At 45.1% G+C, this 21,119-nt stretch overlaps 1 protein-coding gene across 1 annotated transcript in view; it reads left to right on the plus strand.

The window, feature by feature from the left end:
- The window catches only part of LOC134395529 (zinc finger protein 850-like), a 31,977-nt gene extending 19,732 nt beyond the window's left edge, over window positions 1-12,245 (plus strand). Inside the window, exons 2-5 of the mRNA XM_063121693.1 lie at window positions 3,777-3,862; window positions 8,123-9,703; window positions 9,803-9,872; window positions 10,871-12,245. Coding sequence (XP_062977763.1) covers window positions 3,777-3,862; window positions 8,123-9,703; window positions 9,803-9,872; window positions 10,871-10,904 — 1,771 coding nt within the window. The 3' untranslated portion in view covers window positions 10,905-12,245. The remainder of the gene's footprint in view (window positions 1-3,776; window positions 3,863-8,122; window positions 9,704-9,802; window positions 9,873-10,870) is intronic.
- Window positions 12,246-21,119: the final 8,874 nt, after the last annotated feature.

Below are 21,119 nucleotides of genomic sequence, written 5' to 3' on the forward strand. Positions count from 1 at the left end.
AGGGAGAGGTACTCTGCTGGACTCATGACAGTAACATTGCCATCACAAACTGCATTCATAGTCTCAGTCTCTCTTTGCTGTCGAGTATTTTTAGTAGGCCGAGATGGTAGAATCACTGTCAAGCGACTAAGACAACATTGTGTTAAGGTTATATTAGCTGGTACATAATTATAAGTACGGGACCCACATGTGAAAAACCATCCAATTGGCAATATAATGTGTCCATAGTTACTTGTTACATTTTCTATTTTTGAACAATTCCACAGAGAAGGCCCTGGGGACAAACAGCCTTTTTGTGGACGGTGAATGGAGCAATTTACCATTCTAGCACATGTGTTATTCTTGTGGTTTACAACATATGGGGTGTATAACTATATAGCATTTTGGGGCAACTGGTATGTAGCAATTCCCCATTTGGCCATGGTATGATAATGAATCTCACTAAAGTTCATAAATTTACTCAACCCAGTAACGTTACCAAGAGAACCAGGAGCTTTGCATATGGGAATGAGACATGTACTAAGTAATCCATGCATATCTGGGGCATCAGAAAGACAGAAATCAGTGGTGTTTACTATTTTGGCTAACTTTATCCATACATTGTACTGCAATCTGTCATGTGGTGAAGTGCTTATAACTGGACAAGTTATACAGCTAAATAGCATAATTATTGTCAGCAAAGAATTAGCATTTAAGCAAGCAAATGCAGCAACTAGAAAATTCTCTGGAGTTGGATCAACGTGCTGTTGCTCCATTAATTGTTGAGCTTGGAGAGATAACGCCTTTATCTCTCCCCATGTTGGTTTATGTTTTTGGACGGGCGCCCTGCCACGTGCTTTCAGGGGAGTTGTAGGTAGAATTCTGGAATCGGGTTGGTCAGTCCTTGATGCCACGACATGTTCTTTCCAGGGCTTCACACACCGTGCTGGAACCCACACTGGTCCTGTTGGAGTAAGTACAGCAGCATAACCCCGACCCCAAGTGATCAAGGGGACAGGGCCGTGCCAGACAGGATTAGGTAGCTGCCGGTACGTGACCAGCGGCTGCGGCAAAGGGGTATGCATTTGGAAATGTTGTTGTAATCGGGTAGTATTAGTTGGTAGGAGAACATTCAAATGGTAAATAGTGAACAACACTTTCGCTAGCCATTCCTGGCGGGAGCCCAAACCAATGGGGATCCCTGCTTTTTGTTTTTGTTTATACGGGTTCAGCCTGTTTCCAGGTGAGGGGTAGGGCAGTATCTGCAGAGTGGCGTTAAACTGTGAAAGTAGGTCACGACCCCACAAATTGACATGTATTTCTAAAATTACCGGTCTGATTTGAGCTGTGCGAGGACTTCCAGGTGCAGTCACATTAATCCAGTGTGTACTTTGCTTGGAAACTTGGGGTCCGCCCACGCCCCAGACTGCAGGGGCTGGTTCCGTAGGCCACTCTGTAGGCCAAAGATGCTCTGAAATGACAGAAACATCGGCACCTGAGTCTAGGATTCCCTCAAATGATCTACCATTTAACTGGTAGCACCGCTTTGGTTTTTCAGTCTGAATGTGTTGTAGTACTGCTGCTATTTGAGGGTGGATTTGGTCAGTAGACCCAAATCCTTCAGTGTGCTGACAACTTTTCCCTCCCGCTGGCAATACATAAGGGATTAAGATGAGTTGTGCCCACGCATCTCCAATTCGTAATTTCATAGGGAGATGGCTCCATATTTGAACATAGATTATGCCTTGATAGTCTGAATCGATAACCCCTGGCACAATTTGGATACCTTGTTTACTGGCATCGGACCGAGGTAGAATGAGCCCAATAGTTTGATTAGGTAAGGGGCCTTGAAGTTGAGAGGGCATAAAAATGACTTCTCCAGGTAAGGTAATTTCTTTATCTTCAGTGTTACTTAAATCTATGCCTGCATTTCTGCTGGTAGCAGTGGGTGTTTTAAAGGCAGCTGCAGGTGTGGATAATGAAGCACCCTTATTTCCCGGGCTAGGTGCAGGCCCGTTAATTAGTTTCCCGCTTCTTGGTTCTCTGTACTTCTACACTGGTTTGCCCAGTGATACCCTTTTCCACATTTAGGGCAGGGTTTAGATGGCTTCTTTTTGTCTCCTCCTCCCTTTTTATGAGCACCTCCTCCAGGAGCGCGACATTGGTTCTTAAAATGACCTGGCTTTTTACAATTAAAGCAGTTGCCACACGGCTTATTGCCTTGTTGGGGGGCTCCGGCTAACATGGCCATTTGGTGTATCTGAGTCCCAACATCTGCGCAAGTCTGGATCATGTCGGCCAACTCATAAGTTTGCCGAGTAATAACGGATTGCAAAACTTTACGGCAATCAGCATTGGCGTTTTCATAGGCTAATTTCTTCATTAGTTCTGCTTTTGCTTCCTCATTGTCAATTTGTCTCTGTAAGGCTTCCTTTAACCTGTCTATAAATTGATGGTAAGGCTCACTAGGTCCTTGGCGTGTGATAGTAAAGGATTTTGAGGGTTTTCCAGACACTGGCACCCTTTGAAACGCTTTCAGGATGCAGCGGTTAATGGCCTGAAAGGTTGGCATAGGCAGTTGCGCCTGAGCTTCTACTTCTGCAAACTGTCCACTGTCATACAACTGTTCTGCTGTTATTACTCCATTAGAGCTAAGGGCTATATGGAGTGCTTCTTTTCTATATTCACTGTCCCAAACTACATATTGGGCTGGACTCAGGATCATGCGAAATAAATCTTTCCAATCTTGAGGAAGCATAGTGTATCCATTTCCAATACTTTCCACCATGCCTTGAGCATAAGTAGAGCGTATGCCTGTCTCTTTAATAGCTTTATTCAATTCTCTAAGTACTGAATAAGGCAATGATGTCCAATGGACAACTACCTGTCCTTGGTCATTTTGATGTGAGGTTACAGGATAAGCTGAAGGAAAGTTATCAAGACCTTCAAACAACTCATCAGAGGTTAGTGTTCCCTTCCTCTTTTCCTCTTCAAAAGCCTCACGGACTTTACTAAGTTTTGGCAACACTTTACTATTTGCTTCTCCTCCTCTCAGCTGTGAAGCTGATGCAGGAGGCAATAACTGGGGCTATGGGAGTGATGTTTGAGAAATGGGAGCGATAAAAGATAAAGAGCTGGAGGATGCCTCGGTTCCTACCTTCTCCAGCGCATCTTTGCATCGCTGCCATAACAACAAGTGCTGTATGGGAGCTCGTGGTTCGGTATATAGGTGTGTACCTATTTTTACCCAATCTGTGAGCTGGAGTGTCCCTGCCTCGGGATACCAAGGGCACTGCAACCCTATTTCATTTACTAAGTCTCCAACATGACTAAGGGATACAGTTGTACAACCTTGCTGTTTTAAAATTTTATGTAACTCTTGTGCATGAAGCTTCTGCGGAGCTGACAATTCCCCCCCCCAACTCACGATAAGGGAGCGTCGTAACGCTGAGGTGCACCAAGGCTATTCCAGCCGATGAGCAGGGGGCTTTTTGGATCCGATCACGTCGGGGTCACCAGATGTGGTAAATAACAGGCAAGGAGTCCAAACTGCATGAAGGGGAGGCATCCCATTTAGGCTACCCCGTCCTGGTTTTATTAAGAGCTACTTGGTTACATTCCTTGTTAACAAGCTATGATTTGTTGTTGCTTACATCATGTTAGTTGCTGACTGCCTCGTGCGCATAAGGTGTTTGTTAGTGTGTGTTCAGCATGAATATACCATACAAGGATCTAAGGAAGCGCGTGTTTATGGTGCCCTCTGTGTTGTATTGTTCTCTCTGTGGCTCTTGCGTCAGCACATTCTTGACATGGTTAGCCAGTGTCAAGAAGTTCCTTAGCAAGGCCTATCTTATCATTGTTGTCCTTGTTCCAGCACATCTCAGTATGGCCTGCCAGTACTGAATGTGTGCCAGAGACGAACAACAATAAACCCCACACTCCCACCCATCCTGCACTCCTTTTCTCGTTAGGCTCATTTGCCATGGGACCTTACTTATCATAGTTCTGAGTTTATTAAAATCAGCTTTGCTAAAATCCAGAGTACGTGTATGGCTACACTCAACTTTTGTCTCCTTCATAATCAAGAATTCAAGTATGACGTGGTCACTTTCCCCCAGAGTTCCCATAACTGCCACTTTATCCACTGAGTCATCCCTATTGGTCAATATCAAGTCAAGGATTGCCGATCCTCTAGTTCCTTCCTCCACTTTCTGTAGGAGAAAGTTATCACCCACACATGTCAGGAATTTCTTGGAAGGGCCCCTTTTGGCAGTATTGGTCTCCCAACAGATATCAGGGTAATTGAAGTCCCCCATCACTACTACATCACACTTCCTTGAAACACTGGCAATTTGTTTCTCAAAAGTTTCATCCTCGTCTTCTCCGTGATTGGGTGGTCGGTAGTAGACTCCGATTGTCATGTTCTTTTTATTCCTTGCCCCATTTATTTTAATCCAGATGCTCTCGATGGGCTCCCAGTCTGATCCGCCTGTATTTCTGTGCAGGGATAGGTATTTTTAACATATAGTGCAACTCCACCTCCCTTTCTATTTCTTCTGTTCTTTTTGAACAAGTTATATCCTTCAATTGCTATATTCCAGTCATGGGAGTCATCCCACCAAGTTTCAGTTATACCTATCAAGTCGTATTTGCCTTCATGTAATAAGAGTTCAAGTTCATTCTGTTTGTTTCCCATGCTCTGGGCATTAGTATATAGACATCGAAGACCATGTGTTTTATAGTCTGGCTTTGTTCCTACATTGTTGCGGACACTATTTTGGGGCACTATTGGAGCTGTTCTCTGTACTGTGGTGCCTTGGCCTTCATCCATTGTTGCCTCGAGGTTTATGTCTCCCGTCCCCATAAGATTCAGTTTAAAGCCCTCCTGATCAAGTTCTTCATGCTGTGGCCGAACACATTCTTTCCAGCCCTTGTGAGGTGCAACCCATCCCTTGCCAGCAGTCCATGTTCCAAGTAGCGTAGCCCGTGGTCCCAGAATCCAAAATTCTCATGTCGGCACCACCTTCGAAGCCAGTCGTTCATCCAGAGTATTTTTGTTTCCCTTTCTAATCCTCTTCCAAGAACCGGGAGGATGGATGAGAAAACTACCTGGGCCCCAAAGTTCTTCAGTTTCCTTCCCAGAGCTTCATAGTCTGAAATGATTTCTTCATAGCTCTGCTTGGCGACATCATTTGTTCCCACGTGGATGAGAAGAAAGGGGTATGTGTCCGTGGACTTTATGAGTTTCGGTAACCCTTCAGTCACATCTCTAATCTGTGCTCCAGGGAGACAGCACACCTGGCGAGTCCATGGGTCTTCACGACATACTTGGGTTTCAATCCTACGCAGCAAGGAGTCTCCCACAACGACTACTCTTCTCTTCTTCTTGGTTGACCTACCTTCTGCCTCTTGTTCATTGTTGCACGGTGTCTGCTGTACTTCTTCCTCTGCAAACTGTCCTTCAGACTCATCCTCCAGAAGCTGAAAGCGGTTGCTTAACTCTAATGGTTCCACTAGTGCAGAATGCCTTCTAGTTCTTCTGCTCCTAACTGTCACTCTTTTCCAGGGAGTTTCCTCTTCATTGCCTTTCCTCCTCTCAGCATACTCCACTTCTGCTTCAGCTGGCTGTTGCTCTTCAATCACGTGTGCTTCTTGTTGCTGTTGCAGTTCCACCGTTCGGTCTAAGAACTCCTCGTCTTCTCTTATTCTTTGGAGGGTGGACACTCGCCGCTCAAGTCCTCTCACTTTTTCTTCCAAGCTTGCACTTGTTGCAGGTATACGCCATGTTGAGCTCAGGCAGAAACACGAACATTGCACACTCTTTGCAGGTCACCACCTCTAGGGGCTCCTTTCCATCCATATTGTCTATTTCTACTTTGTTTTTTCCTTTCTGATTATAGTGGAATTGCCTTTACTTTGTCCTGTCCTCTCTGAAGGTACACAACTATATGAGTATGTCTTAAGGGAAAATAAGTATTTTTGGTTGGTTATTGTTTGTTTGTTTGTTTTGTGGGTTGGATGGGTTTCTCTTTATGTTTTTCTTTGTTCCCCACCTCTTTTTTTTTTCTTAGAGGCCTCCCCCTTGGCCTCCCCTGCCGAACTCCCCCTGTCAAACTCCTGTTTGCTCTTCTTGTTCGCTCTCTCTCTGGGAACTGGCTTACTTTTGTAGCTTCTACTTGAGCTGGGCCAGCTGCTCTTCCCTGCTTCTGCTCAGCTCCAAGTCAGGGAACAGAATGTTTATCCTAACCTTGTTAGGATGACATGCTAAGCCACAACAGTTAAGCATTTTGAGCTAAACTTCATGGTTTAGCGTGTTGTGTGAACCATGCCTTAGTGTGTCATGTGAACTATTCCTAACCATGGTGGCTACATAACCACAGTTTAAACACGCTCACTAATCATTTGCTGCAAAAGGATAGGCAGCTTAACTGTGGCTTAGCATGTTATATTTATTTATATTTATTTTTATTTAAGCATTTTTATGCCGCCATTCAGCCAAAAAAGGCTCTCATGGCGGCTTACAAAAGTATTTCTTGACAGTCCCCGCCCACAGGCTTACAATCTAAAAGACATGACACAAAAGGAAAGGGGATTGGGAGGGAGGAGGAGGGAGAAAAGGAAAGCAAATTCAGGCACTACAATCTTAGTTGCAAAGTTCAGCAGTTACAGTTGACAGCAGGAGGGAGGGAGCTCTCAGCTGGAGCTGGACTCAGGCACGGTGGAGAGGTGCCTGGCTGCTGCTTCCTCCCTCACTGGTGTTGTCTCCACAGGCCCATTACATACCATACCATCATGTTTTAAAAAAATTCTAAACCACCCAGAGAACTTTAGCTATTGGTCAGTATAGAAGTTTAATTATTTAGTATATCTTGAGATAGTGAATTCCATAAACAAATTAGAAATTGTAATAATCTAATACTGTACATAGTTTTTAGAAATTATTTGGAGAAGTAAATATCTGAATATCTTGTCTTAAACATCTTATTCATCATGCTAAAATAAAACATCCCATAACCTGTTTTTTCTTCATTTTTTCCAATTTTTTGGAAAAAAACCAAAAAAGGCTTCCGAAAAAAACCATTTTTTTTCCTGATTTTTTCCGTTTTTTTCTGGGCCTTCACATCTCTAACCAAAGCTCAAGGGATATGAACATAAGAAGACCCCTGCTAGGTCAGACAAGGGCCCATCTAATCCAGCCCTCTCTTCACACAGTGGCAAACCAGCTGTTGACCAGGAACCCACAAGCAGGACATGATGCAGCAGCCACCCTCCCATCCGTGTCCCCGAGCAACTAGAGTATAAAAGCTTACTGTGTTTCATATTGCCGGTTGCACTTATCCATCAGGACTCAGCCATTGATAGGCTTCTCCTCCAGGAATTTATCCAAACCCCTTTTAAAGCCATTCACATTGGTGGCCATCACCACATCTTGTGTTAACGAATTCCAGACTTCAACAATGCGCTGCGTGAATAACTCCTTTTATCTGTCCTGAGTCTCCTTTTAGGCCTGGAGGAGAAGGCTATCAATGGCTACTAGCCCTGATGGTTATATGCTACCTCCAGTATTGCTGGGGAACATGGTGGGAGGGTGCTGTTGCACCTTTGTCCTGCTTTGTTGGTCCCTTGTCGACAGCCGGTTGCCCACCGTGTGAACAGACCACTGGGCTAGATGAACCCTCAGTCTGAGCTAGCAGGGCTCTTCTTAGGTTCTTATGCCTGCAGGGCCAAACCACCCCTCCACACTCCCTCTGGAGATCGGTTCTTTTCTTTATACCAGGGGCAGGGATCCTTTGGCCCTCCAGGTGATGTTCGCCTGCAACTCCTATCAGCCCAGCCAGCATGGCAAATGTTCAGGGATGATGGGTGTTGTGTATTTCCAGATGTTTTGGGACTATCTCACCCTCTTTTAAAGCCATCTGAACTAGTGGTTGACACCAGATATTGTAATCCAGTCATTGGATTTTCTGTTGTTGATTATTATAATTGTGTATGTGTGTTTTTGTACATTGGTAGATTGATAGATTGTGTGTGTGTGTGATTATGTATAGAAATGACATTATTTATTTTATCTTGAAATAATGAATTCCACAAACAAATTATAGGAACGTTCAGTGCCTCTTTTCTGTTTTGCTTTTTATCCCAGGAGATGACTTGAGGAAAAACAACCAATGTTGCGTGTGTAGGAAGTGTTTTACTCAGAAACTTAATCTCCCCAGACACCAGAGAGCCCACATGGGAAGACCTAAACGGCACAAATGTTTGAGGTGTGGGAAAACTTTGGCTTCCCAGGCAAGTCTTTTAATTCACCACAGAGTCCACACTGGGGAGAAACCCTACAGTTGTCCAGAATGTGGGAAATGCTTTTCTCAGCAGCAGCGTCTCGTGATCCACCAGAGACTTCACACAGGAGAGAGACCTTATAAATGCATGGAGTGTGAGAAGTGTTTTGCTGATCCTTCTTCCTTGGCGAATCACCGGAGTGTCCACACGGGCGAGAAACCCTACAAATGCATGGAGTGCGGAAAATGTTTTACTGCCAAATCTAACTTAGAGATCCACCAGAGAGTCCACACGGGAGAGAAGCCCTATAAATGCACCGAGTGTGGGAAGTGTTTTGCTTACCACTCGTCTTGTATGAAACACCAGAGAATCCACACTGGAGAGAAACCTTACCAATGTCCGGAATGTGGGAAATGTTTTTCTCACCAGCCAGATCTTAAGATGCATAAACGAGTCCACACCGGAGAGAAACCCTATCAGTGCTTGCAGTGTGGAAAATGTTTTGGTTATGAATCCAATCTTGCGAGGCATCGCAGACTCCACACCGGGGAGAAACCTTACAAATGCATGGAGTGTGGAAAGTGTTTTGCTGACCAGTCGAGCTTTTTGACGCACCAGAGAAACCACACCGGGATGAAACCTTGCAAATGTATAGAGTGTGGGAAATGGTTTTCTCAGCCATCAAACTTATTGAAACACCAGAGAGTACACACAGGAGAAAAGCCATACGAGTGCCCCAAGTGTGGCAAATCTTTTACTCGTAGCTCAAGCGTTGTGAAACACCAACGGTCCCACACCGGAGAGAAACCCTATGAGTGTGGGCAGTGTGGCAAGTGTTTTGCTCACTATTCCGGCCTTAGGCTGCACCACCGAGTGCACACTGGAGAAAAACCTTACAAATGCTCAGAGTGCGGCAAGTGTTTTGCATCCCGCTTAGGTTTAGTGGAACACCAGAGAGCTCACACGGGGGAGAAGCCGCATAAATGCTTGGAGTGTGGGAAAAGCTTTGCTCGCCATTCAGGTCTTACAACGCACCAGAGAGTCCACACAGGAGAGAAGCCCTATAAATGTGTGGACTGTGGGAAGTGTTTTTCTCAGCAAACACACCTAGCAACACACAAGAGAATCCACACAGGGGAAAAGCCTTACAAATGTCCCGACTGCGGGAAAGGCTTTACGCAGCGCGCCCACTTTGTGATTCACCAGACAATCCACTCGGGAGAGAAACAGTTCAAGTGCTTGGAGTGTGGGAAATGTTTCGCTCACAATTCAACTTTGGTCATCCATCACAGACTGCATACGGGAGAGAAACCCTATCAGTGCCCTGAGTGTGGGAAATGGTTCCGTTACCACAGTAATCTTGTGATTCACCAGAAGGTCCACATAGGAGGCAAACGAAACCAGGCTATGCCACAGAAAACCCATACGAGCGAGAGGCGCTCTGGTAAGCTGCTTATGTATATAACAGAGGCTTGGAGGGGGAGCGGGGAGTCAATGTATTTTTTTATTTATTGCATTTACATTCCACCTTTTTTCCTCTAAGGAACCCAAGGCGGTGTACGTAATCCTCCTCCTCTCCATTTTTATCCTCACAACAACAACAACCTTGTGAGGTAGGTTAGGCTGAGAGTCTGTGACTGGCCCAAAGTCACCCAGTGGGTTTCCATGGCCAAGTGGGGATTAGAACTTGGATCTACCAACTCACAGTCCACACTTCACCACACTGGGTCCCATTGCTGTACTCTCTGCACACGGACACACTGGGATTGTTCACACAAAATGTAAACCCACACTGAGTGGTTGAATGTGGGTTGTTATTGAACCAAGGGTTAGCATTTTGTCTGAAGCCTCAACATTTTCCACAGGATGGCTTGTTAACCACCCTGAACAACCCAACAACAACCCATGGGTTCTTTCTCTTTTTCCTCACTCCTTCTGCCACCCCTTCTCTCTCCTTCCTTCCTTCCTTCCCACCCTTTATTTATTAATTTATTAATTACATTTCTATACCGCCCAATAGCCGGAGCTCTCTGGGCGGTTCCCTTTCCCTGTCCTCCCTTCTCTCTGCCACTCCCTTTGGTTTCTCACTCTTTGCCATCCGTTTTCCCTCATTCTTTCTGCTACCCCTTCTCTCTATCTCTAGCATCCCTTTTTCATTCCCTCTTTTTTCTTGCCCAGCAGGCTACCAGGGGAAGAGGCAGATTGCTCCTGTCTTGGCTCTGAACTGATCACATCCAGAGGGCTCTTGAAATAAGGCCGAGGGCCACATGAAATTAGGCCTAGGGCTGCGGGACGCCCAGCCAGTATACACAACTGCGGGCAGACCCTTATTTAAAGGGACAGCTCTGCTTCTATCAACTTGTCCCTCTCTTGTAATTCTTTCCCAAGCTGTGGCACTTCTTCGTGGGTAAAGCTTTGGCTATCGGGTGGTATAAAAATGCAATAAATAAATAAATAAAGATGAAGAGTGACAAGGAAAAGCTAATCTGCTGTCTCATGGTGTCACAGTGTCAAATCATTCTCTCATTTCAATTTACTTTCCTCCTTGCTCCCCAACCCTTCTCCAGGATCTGAGTTGGCAATTCTCTGATTTTATTACTTTTCATTCCAGCACAAAATTCAAAGATGGGGCATTCCTTTCCTAAGAGTGGAAAACATCAAAGCCACCGCCGCACAGGAAAGAGAACTGTATGAACGGCTTTTATGCAGGAAAATGTTGTGCCAGAAAGAAGCAGTCTTTCATAACAGAAGCCATCAGAAAAGATGCCGTCCGGACACCAGAAGGTTCATGCAAAGCGAGAAGTTTTAGATAACAGTTTTGATAGGGCATCTGAAGAAATTGCATGAAGAGTGTTAACATTTCCAAAAACTTTGCAAATTGTGGAAGGAGACTAATGTTTTACTGTTTATTGCTAATTATATATGATGTAAGTGTTTGTGATGTTTCACTGATTATTGCTATTCAGGATGTAAGTGCTGTTTGGACTGATTTGGCTAGAGACTATGAGAAATACAAATACCATGTTACAGAGATGGTCGTGGATCTTGCAAGAATTGCAATTTGTCTACCAATTTATCAAAGGCAAGGACAATGTGATTGCTGACAGACTATCCAGATGAGTTTCTGTGCTGGTGAGGACTTTGTGAAACACACCAAGAACATTTCTTCAATTTTGGACACTGCATGTCCTTGGGAGCAAGAAGTATGCTCTGTTTCATTTTAAGGTTTGGGGGAGATGTGACGTTTTACTGTTTATTGCTAATTATATATTATGTAAGTGTTTGTAATGTTTTACTGATTATTGCTATTTAGGATGTAAATGCTGTTTGGACTTTGGATGGTAAGTGGTTAATTCTGTTGGGAGGGGGAGCAAGTGGATAGAACGTTGGAGTGAATGCTGATTGGCTGTTGGAGTCAGGTATTTGAATGACAGCTAGCAGTTAGAAGCAGCAGTTAGGAGTTGTGTGTGGAGAGTTGACAGAGTGAGAGGTTGTCTGGGTTTGTTTGCTAAAGGGTTTAGAACAGAGTAGGATCAATGTGTTTATTATTTGGGGGAAAGAGTGAATGATAGGAGATAGTGGGTAGAGTTCTCTGGTGTACCAAGTCCAATTCAGCACACAAGGAGGAGAGGAGATGAAGTATGGGTCAAACAATGTTTATTCTGCAGAATAAGAGAAACAAGGAGCTAATTGCTGCAAAGCATGTGCCTACCACACAAGGGAGGTAGCTAGCTCTTATACACTATCTTCTCTGGTGTCACATACGTCTATGACACATCTAACAGGAAATTTCTAGCTGAAAAGTCCAATACTTGGCACGTTCTTATTTGGGGAAAGAGTGAATGATAGGAGATAGTGGGTAGAGTAGGCAGGGTTACATAGGATACTGGATTGTAACAAACAAGTATTGCAATAAATGAAACCATAAGATTTATAAACTGCATGAACTTAATTATTGTTAAATAAAAGTTATTTTGTTTCATAAATTGGATTCTTAAAGTACCTATTTATTTATTTATTTATTATATTTTTATGCCGCCCAATAGCCGAAGCTCTCTGGGCGGTTCACAAAAATTAAAACCATTATGAACATAATAAAACTTCCAACAATCTAAAACCCAAATACACAATACAATATAAAAAGCACAACCAAGATAAAACCTCACAGCAGAAATGGTTATAGGATTAAAACACAGAATTAAAATAGCAAAGTTTAAATTTAGGTGTTAAAATACTGAGAAAATAAAAAGGTTACACAGTGTTATATGTTGGCAGCAGTGAAGGAAAAGGGTGAACAAATCATCTTGGGCTGGTTGCAGTGAGGCCAAAAGGAGGCAGTGAGCAGCATTATGATGATGTAGTCCATGGTTGGGATCCTTTTATTATAGGGAGAAGTAAAGGAGACCCAAAGGGAATGATCAAAGACCTAAGAAAACACGGCGTCCTCGCATCTTTTGAGAGCTGCCTTTCACCACCCATCCATGCATTACCCTCATAATGAAAGAACGAGTATAAATGAGACCTGCATGGCCTGTATTAGCCTCATGGGTTCCAGTAGCCAGTAGGGCTTCAGCTGGAGAGTTCCTTTCACCTAACTAGAATCATAGAATAGTAGAGTTGGAAGGGGCCTATAAGGCCATCGAATCCACCCTAAAGCACACCTGACAGATGGTGGGGGTGATGTCAGTGGGGTGGTGATTCCGCTCCTGGTTTCTGTCAGAACCCTAAAGGAGCTGTCTGAGGTGCTTCCCCACATTGGATAGCTCCTTCGGAGTTCCCACTAACACCAGAGCCACCAGCCTCCCATGCATCTCACCCTTGACTTGTCTCACGTTCCTCTCACGGAGAGACCCAGAAGTGTATGCCGGCAGGGAGCCAAATCCTTTTCAGTGGTGGTAGCAGCAGCTGCGGCAGCTTCCTTCCTTCCATTTGGGGGTGGTTGCTCTACAGAGCATGCGGCTCTAGGATTTCCCTAGCTACACCTCAGAAATCATTCGGACAGACATCTTGAACTTCAGTCTTGGGGGCCAAATCTGGACCTCCAGGATTCCATAGAAGGCCCGGGCCCCTTCCTCTGGCCCCGCCCCATTTCATAGAACCATAGAATGGTAGAATTGGAAGGGGCCTATACACTCATTGAGTTCAACCCCCTGCGCAATGCAGGAATCTACCTTAAAGCATTCCCTGACAGACGGCTGTCCAGCTGCCTCTTCAAGACATCTAGTGTGGGAGAGCCCATGGCCTCCCCAGGCAATTGGTTCCATTGTCATACTGCTCTAACAGTCAGGATGTTTTTCCTGATGTCCAGCCGGAATCTGGCTTCCTGTCACTTGAGCCCATCGTACCGTGTCCTGCACTCTGGGAGGATCGAGAAGAGATCCTGGCCCTCCTCTGTGTGACAACCTTTGAAGTCCTTGAAAAGTGCTATCATGTCTCCCCTCAGTCTTCTCTTCTCCAGGCTAATCATGCCCAGTCCTTTCAGTCTCTCCTCACAGGACTTTGTTTCCAGGCCCCTGATCATCGCCGTTGCCCCAACCACCAATCATTGGGAGGCTTCCCAGCTGTTGTGCAGTTTCTCTTCCCATTCTAAACCTTCCAAGTACTGGTGGCCATTATTATGTCTTGTGGGAATGAATTCCGTAGTTCAACAATGCGCGGTATCCTTTTATTTGTCCTGAACAATGTTCATGGGATGACCCCCAGGTTCTAGAATTGTGAGAGAGGGAGAAAAATATGTCTCCTTGTCCACATTCTCCACTATGCATAATTTTGTATACCCACCGCCCCCGTACTCAGAGGGAAGAACAATAGAGTGTCCAAGTTGGTTTACTCTGGTCACCTGGCTTACATCTGCCATTTTTGTGGGCTCATTTATTCTTTCTCCTAGACTGGTAAATATAGGAAGCCTGGGTGGGGTTTGATGACCACCACCACCCCTCTCCTTGCACCTGGCATTCTGTGGCTTTCAAGGATGTGTTGCCCCAGGAGGGACTTTTCAAGTTACTACTGAGGTCCACAAAGAGGGATCTGAATCGAGGCCATTGTAGTAATTTGAGATTGAATTTAACTTCTCTATTTTCTTTCTTCTGAAATGATTGGTAAAATAATAATTTTCACTATCTTTTGCAACTGGAAAATAAAGGAAGTTACAGTTATGTGCTACCTCCAATATTCAACACAGTAAGCCTATGTGCACCAGTTGCTGGGGAACATGGGTGGGAGGGTGCTGTTGCACCATGTCCTGCTTTGTTGGTCACTGTGTGAACAGAGTGCTGGACTAGATGGACCCTCGGTCTGATCCAGCATGGCATTTATGCTCTTAAGGAATAAATATTCACATTGTAGAAGAAGGTCAGTTAGTTCTCCACCAGAATTAAAAGCAAACAAAAGAGAATTGATATAGAGGCTCAATTGACTAGTGTTATTTCAGAAACAGACAGTAATTAAGAAAGTAGCAAATAAGTAATATTGATTCTAGGGTGACCATATGAAAAGGAGGATGGGGCTCCTGTATCTTCAACGGTTGTATAGGAAAAGGAATTTCAGCAGGTGCCATTTGTATGCATGCAGCACCTGATGAAATTCCCACTTCATCCCAACAGTTAAAGCTGCAGGAGCCCTGCCCTCTTTTGTATCTGGTCACTCTAGGCAGGGCTCCTGCAGCTTTAACTGTTGTCATGAAGCGGGAATTTCACCAGGTGCTGCATGCATACAAATGACACCTGCTGAAATTCCCTTTTCAATACAGCTGTTTAAGATACAGGAGCCACCCCCAGATGGAAGGAAGCTGTTGCCACTGCAAAGGATTTGGCTCCCCGCTGGCATATAGCTGTGGGTCTCTCCTTGAGAGGAATGTCGGACAAGTCGAGGGGTAGATGCATGGGAGGCTGGTGGCTGGTGGCTCTGATGTTAGGGGGAAGGAGCTATCCAAGGTGTGGAAGCACCTCAGAGAGCTCCTTCAGGATTCTGACAGAAACCCAGAGCAGAATCACCACCCCACTGACATCAGGCCCCCACCAACCGGTTAGGTGAAAAGAGCTCTGCAGCTGAAGCCCAACTGTACTGGCTGCTGGAACCCGTGAGGCTAATACAGGCCATGCAGGTCTCGTTTATACTCATTTTCTCATTACGAGGGTAATGCATGACCAGGTGGTGAAAGGCAGCTCACAGAAGATGCAAGGATGCTGTGTTTTCTTATGTATCCTTCCCCGGGTTGCAAAGAATTTTGGAAAGGTTAACTCCCTGCATACAATTTCTTCAGAGGCCCTTTCAAAACGGTTATCGTGAATCTGAGGCTTTTCTCTTCACATGAACCGTCTGCTGTCCAGACGGCACCTTTTCGGCATGGCTTCTGTGACGGACGCACGCTTCTGCCTGGTACAAGTTCTTTGGCCGTTCATACCGTTCTCTTTCCTGTGCGGCGGCTTTGTTGTTTTCCACCCTTGGGGGAGGAACTTTGAATTTCGCGCTGGGATGAAAACAAGATAAACCCAGAGAATTACCAACTCAGATTCTGGAGAAGGTTTGAAGAGCACAGGGGAAATAATAAACCCAAACTAGAGAGATTGAAGTGATAGACTGAAGTGACACTGTGGCACCATGAGACAGCACGTGAGCCTTTCCATGTCACTCTTCCTCTTTACCCATGAAGAAGAAGTGCCACAGCTTTGGAAAGAATTACAAGAGAGGGGCAAAGTCGATGGAAGCAGAGCTGTCCCTTTAAATAAGGGTCTGCCCACAGTTGTGTATAATGGGTGGGCGACCCGCAGCCCTCGGCCTCATTTAATGTGGCCCTCGGCATGTGATCAGTTCAGAGCTCCGACAAGAGTGATCTGCCTCTTCCCTCATAGTCTGCTAGGCAGGAAAAAAGAGGGAGAGAGAAATGGGGATGCTAGAAAGAGAGAAAAAGAGAAGGGGTGGCAGAGAGATCAAGGAAAAAGGGATGGCAGAAAGTCAGAAAAGAGAGTTTAAGAGGCAGAGAGAAGAGAGGGGAGAGAGAGGAAGGAAAAGAGAGAGAGAGAAGGGGTGGCAGAAAGGGTGAGGGGAAAGAGAAAGAACCCATGTTTGTTGTTCGGTTGTTCAGTATAGTTGACAATGCACCCTGCAGAAAATGTCCTGGGTTCAGACAATGCTAATCCACGGTTCCACAAACAAACAAGCTACACCCAGCTGCTGAGTGTGGGTCTACATCTTGTGTGAGCAAGCCCAGAATGTCCGTGGCCAGAAAGTACACAGCAATGCATTGACTCTCCCCTCCCTCTCCAAAATATACCCAACCAGCTTACCAGAGCTCCTCTCGCCTGTATGGGCTTTCTGTGGCTTAGCCCGGTTTCATTTGCCTTCTATGTGGACCTTCTGGTGAATCACAAGATGTCGGCGCTGACTGAACCGTTTCCCACACTCAGGGCACTGATAGGGTTTCTCTCCCCTATGCACCCACCCATGAGTCACAAGGTGTGGGCGCTATGCAAAACATTTCCCACACTCGAAGCATTTATAGGGTTTCTCTCCTGTATGCGCTTTGTGATGCCTGCCCAAAAGTGACCTGTGAGCGAAACATTTCCCACACTCGAAGCACTTGAACGGTTTCTTTCCTGAATGGATTGTCTGGTGAGTCACAAGGTGCGGGCGCTGTGCAAAACATTTCCTGCACTTGAAGCATTTATAGGGTTCCTCTCCCGTATGCACTCTGTGATGCCTTCCAAAAGTGACCTGTGAGCGAAACATTTCCCGCACTCGAAGCACTTGAACTCTTTCTCCTCCGAGTGGACTGTCTGGTGAATGGCAAGAACTTGGCACTGCACAAAGCATTTCCCACAGTCAGGACATTTAAACGGCTTCTCCCCTGTGTGGATTCACTTGTGTGTTGCTAGGTTTGAGTGGTGAGCAAAACATTTCCCACAGTCCACACATTTATAGGGCTTCTCTCCCGTGTGGACTCTCTGGTGGATCACCAAGGCATATTTGTCAGCAAAACATTTCCTACACTCTGCACATTTGTAGCTCTTCTCCCCTGTATGAATCCTCTGGTGGTTCACAAGTTGGGATTGGCAGACAAAACATTTCCCACACTCCGAACACGCATAGGGCTTCTCTCAGGTGTGGATTCTGTTGTGTGCCAAGTAGGCTGAGTTGTGAGCAAAACATTTTCTGCACTCCATGCATTTGTAGGGTTTGTCTCCTGTGTGAAGTCTCTGGTGGTTCACAAGGTACGATGGGTGAGCAAAACACTTCTCGCATCTTGAGCACTGACATGGTTTCTCTTCTGCATGGACTGCCTGATGTCTCACAAAACCTGAGTGGTAAGCAAAGCATTTCCCTCACTCTGGGCATGTATAGGGTTTCTTTCCTGTGTGGATTCTGTAGTGGCTTATGAGATGCTGCTGCTGAGAAAAGCATTTCCCACATTCTGGACAACTGTAGGGTTTCTCCCCAGTGTGGACTTTGTGGTGCATTAAAAGATGTGACTGGACAGCAAACCTCTGACCACAACTGAAACATTTGTGCTGTTTATGTCCTGTGTGGGCTTGTTGGTGTCTGAGAAGATTAAATTTCTGAGTAAAACATTTCCCACACACACACTATTTGTTGTTTTTCCTCAAGTCATCTCCTGGGATAAAAGGCAAAACAGAAAAGAGGCACTGAGCATTCCCATAATTTGTGCATGGAATATACTATCTCAAGATATACTAAAGAATTACATTTCTATGCTGACTAATAGCCGAAGTTCTCTGGGTGGTTTAGAATTTTTTTTTAAACGCGACATGATATTGTACATAATGGGCCTGTGGAGACAACAAGCTAAGCCACGGTTAAGCTGCCTATCCTTTTGCAGCAAATGAATACTGAGCCTATTTAAACCATGGTTCTGTAGCCACCATGGTTAGAAATAGTTCACATGACACACTAAGTTATGGTTTACAAGACACGCTAAGCCATGACGTTTAGCTCAAAATGCTTAACTGTTGTGGCTTAGCATGTTGTCTGAACAGGGTCAATATAAAAACCAGTTATGTATAAATGTATAATCAGTCAGACACACACATCTATTTATCTACAAACACACATGTACACAATTATAATAATAACACTAACACTAACCCAGGACTGGATTAAAATACCTGGTGACGACCACTAGTTTAGATCCCCAAACATCTGGAAATACACAACACCCATCATCCCTGAACATTTGCCATGCTGGCTGAGCTGATAGGAGTTGCAGCCCAACATCACCTGGAGGGCCAAAGGATCCCTGCCCCTGGTATAAAGAAAAGAACCAATCTCCAGATGGGAAACACCTGCCATTACGACGCAACACCAATAGCAGGCGTGGGCAACTTTTGGCCTGCCAGATGTTTTCACCTACAACTCCCATAAGCCTCAGCCAGCACAGCCAATGATGATGGGGATCATGGGAGTTGTAGGCCAATAACTCTGAAGGGCCCCAGGTTGACCCCTCCTGACCTATAGGGAAACTAGTCTTGTCCTCAATTAATCCTAAACCACATTTCCTAGGGAATGAGCCCCATTAGGCTGAGTGGGGCATACTTCTGAATTGACCTTGCACTGTCCGGCATCTCTCTCGGGCCTTTAGTATCCCTCCCCTCTATATCCTATGTTCTGACATGAGTGCTGTTATTCATGTAGCCAAAAAGGCACCACCCGTGGGGGCACGTTTGCAGAAATGCAATCCATCTATAGGGAAATACATCTGAAGCAGGGGGCAAAACAGCCCAATTATGGGGAAAGAATGAGGACTGACTACTAGGGTGCGGGGAGAACAAAACTGGATGTCTTGGGGAATAGAATATCCTGGAAAAGGCACTGAAACGGAAATCTTCCACCGAGAGGATTGGGGTTTTTTTGGGGGGGGGGAGTGGGATTTAGTTTACACTGCCCCTAGTTTTATTATCATTCCTGCTAATTGCAGGAATCCCTGACGCCTCCTCACCTGGGCTGGCATCCACAATCATGGTTTCTGCCGAAGTCTGCAAATCGGACACCTGCAGTGCTGCTTCCTGTTTCAGCCATGGCGCAGGCTCCGGTTGTGCAGCAATTTGGGGAAGAAAGAGAACAGGGAGCGTCAGGAGGACCCTGCCGTTGTTGTTTGCGGTCTTTCTTTTTTACACCTCTAGGTTTGGAATTGAGACTCACAAGGCACTCAAACGGCTTTGGGTTAAGGGGCAAAAACCTTGCAAATGAGCAAAGTCCACGTTCCACCCCCTCTGCTTCTGGCTACACCCACCACCGGAATGCAGTCCCTGAGGTCTTTCCCCAAACTGAATTGGGCTATTGGCCTGAATGAGGTTCATCATGCCACCGTTGAAGGTCTCCCACTCCTCAAGAAAGGGGTGGAGTGTGGGAGGGGTGGTTTGGCCCTGCAAGCATAAGAAGTGAAGAAGAACCCTGCTAGCTCAGACTGAGGGTCCATCCAGTCCAGCGGTCTGTTCACACAGTGGCCAACTGGCTGTCAACTGGGGACCAGTTGACAGTCTTATAGCAAAGGCCGCTGCCCATAAAACGCGCTGGTCAAGGCTGGGCCTTCGGTTGCATTTCTTTATTACTGTGCAATGGTTTGTTCTCGGCTGATTTTAAAGCCAAGACAGCCTTTGGAGGCTTTTTGTTGGTTAAAGGTATAAGTACCTATCCTCCTCTTCTCCTCAGCATTTACATTAGATGCCTTTCTTTAAAAAAAACACAAGACTCAGGGAATTAAGGACTCAAGGGCTACCGCATACAAAAACTTAAAACAATTTAAAATGGCTGAAAACGACATAAAATGCCAAGATGAGTAAACGTTAACCAGCTCCATCAATGTTACCTACTACGGATGATTGGCTGTTGAAGGCAAAACTCGCGCGTCAATAATCAGACAAAAGTCAACATCTAGGTTTACAGCTGAATGGAAACCTCTCATAGACTTTTTGCAACAACTTGTTTATCTGTGGATGCAATGAATGAGAAGAAAATGTTAAAATGAAAGAGAAATTCTTTTTAATTATAGAGTAAGAGAAAAAGTAGAAAAAGAACGCAAAGAAGTCCTTTGACTGCTTCATTTGGACTTTTTGATTGTTGTTGTTATTCTGTTATATCAGCTCCTGAAGAAGGATTGGCAGATCCGAAACGTCGAGCTTTCATTCAAAAAGTCTTGTAACAACAATACATTTTTAAACGTTTGAGACATCTGTACAAAGAGATTAAAACTTTTCTACTTTTTAACACTCTTCCTTTTTTTTGGTTTCACGTAGTATTTTTTTCCTCATCAGTTTTTCAAGACTTGACAACATAGAAACATAGGAAGTTGCTTTATACAGAGTCGGACCCTTGGTCCAACTAGCCCAATATTGTTGACACTGACTGGCAGCAGTTCTGCAGGGTTAAGCCTTTAATCCTGGCTGACCCCCTCTTCCACAAGGTAACACTGACCTGCTGACCCAAGTGGTTCCCACTTTAGGTTCCTGTTTCTCCAATTTCAGGGTGAGGACAAGGTAGCTGAAGCAAGCATCCTAGTCAAGCATGTTTCACAATTCCCTGGTTTGCATGTAACAGCAGCTAATTATGGGTTAATTAAGCATGGGATTGTGTGCCATTTTGAATATGCAGCCTCTGATCGGCCCAGTTGGAGGCTATATTCTGACATGTGAACCCAGACGTTATTAGTTGTGGGTTAACCTCAGAACGAATTATAAGTTAACTGTGGGTTGTTTAGCCCATTATTAACCCATAGTTTCCAGGTCACACATGTAGTGTAAGATGGGCTTTCCCAAAGTGGTGCCCTTCAGATGGATTGCCTATACAAAACAAGAGGGGAGCCCTAATTGTATATAAACGAAACCCATAGGACCTTTGAAAAGTGATAC

The sequence above is a fragment of the Elgaria multicarinata genome, chromosome 3, assembly GCF_023053635.1.
Source record: "Elgaria multicarinata webbii isolate HBS135686 ecotype San Diego chromosome 3, rElgMul1.1.pri, whole genome shotgun sequence".
Classification (NCBI taxonomy): Eukaryota; Metazoa; Chordata; class Lepidosauria; order Squamata; family Anguidae; genus Elgaria; species Elgaria multicarinata.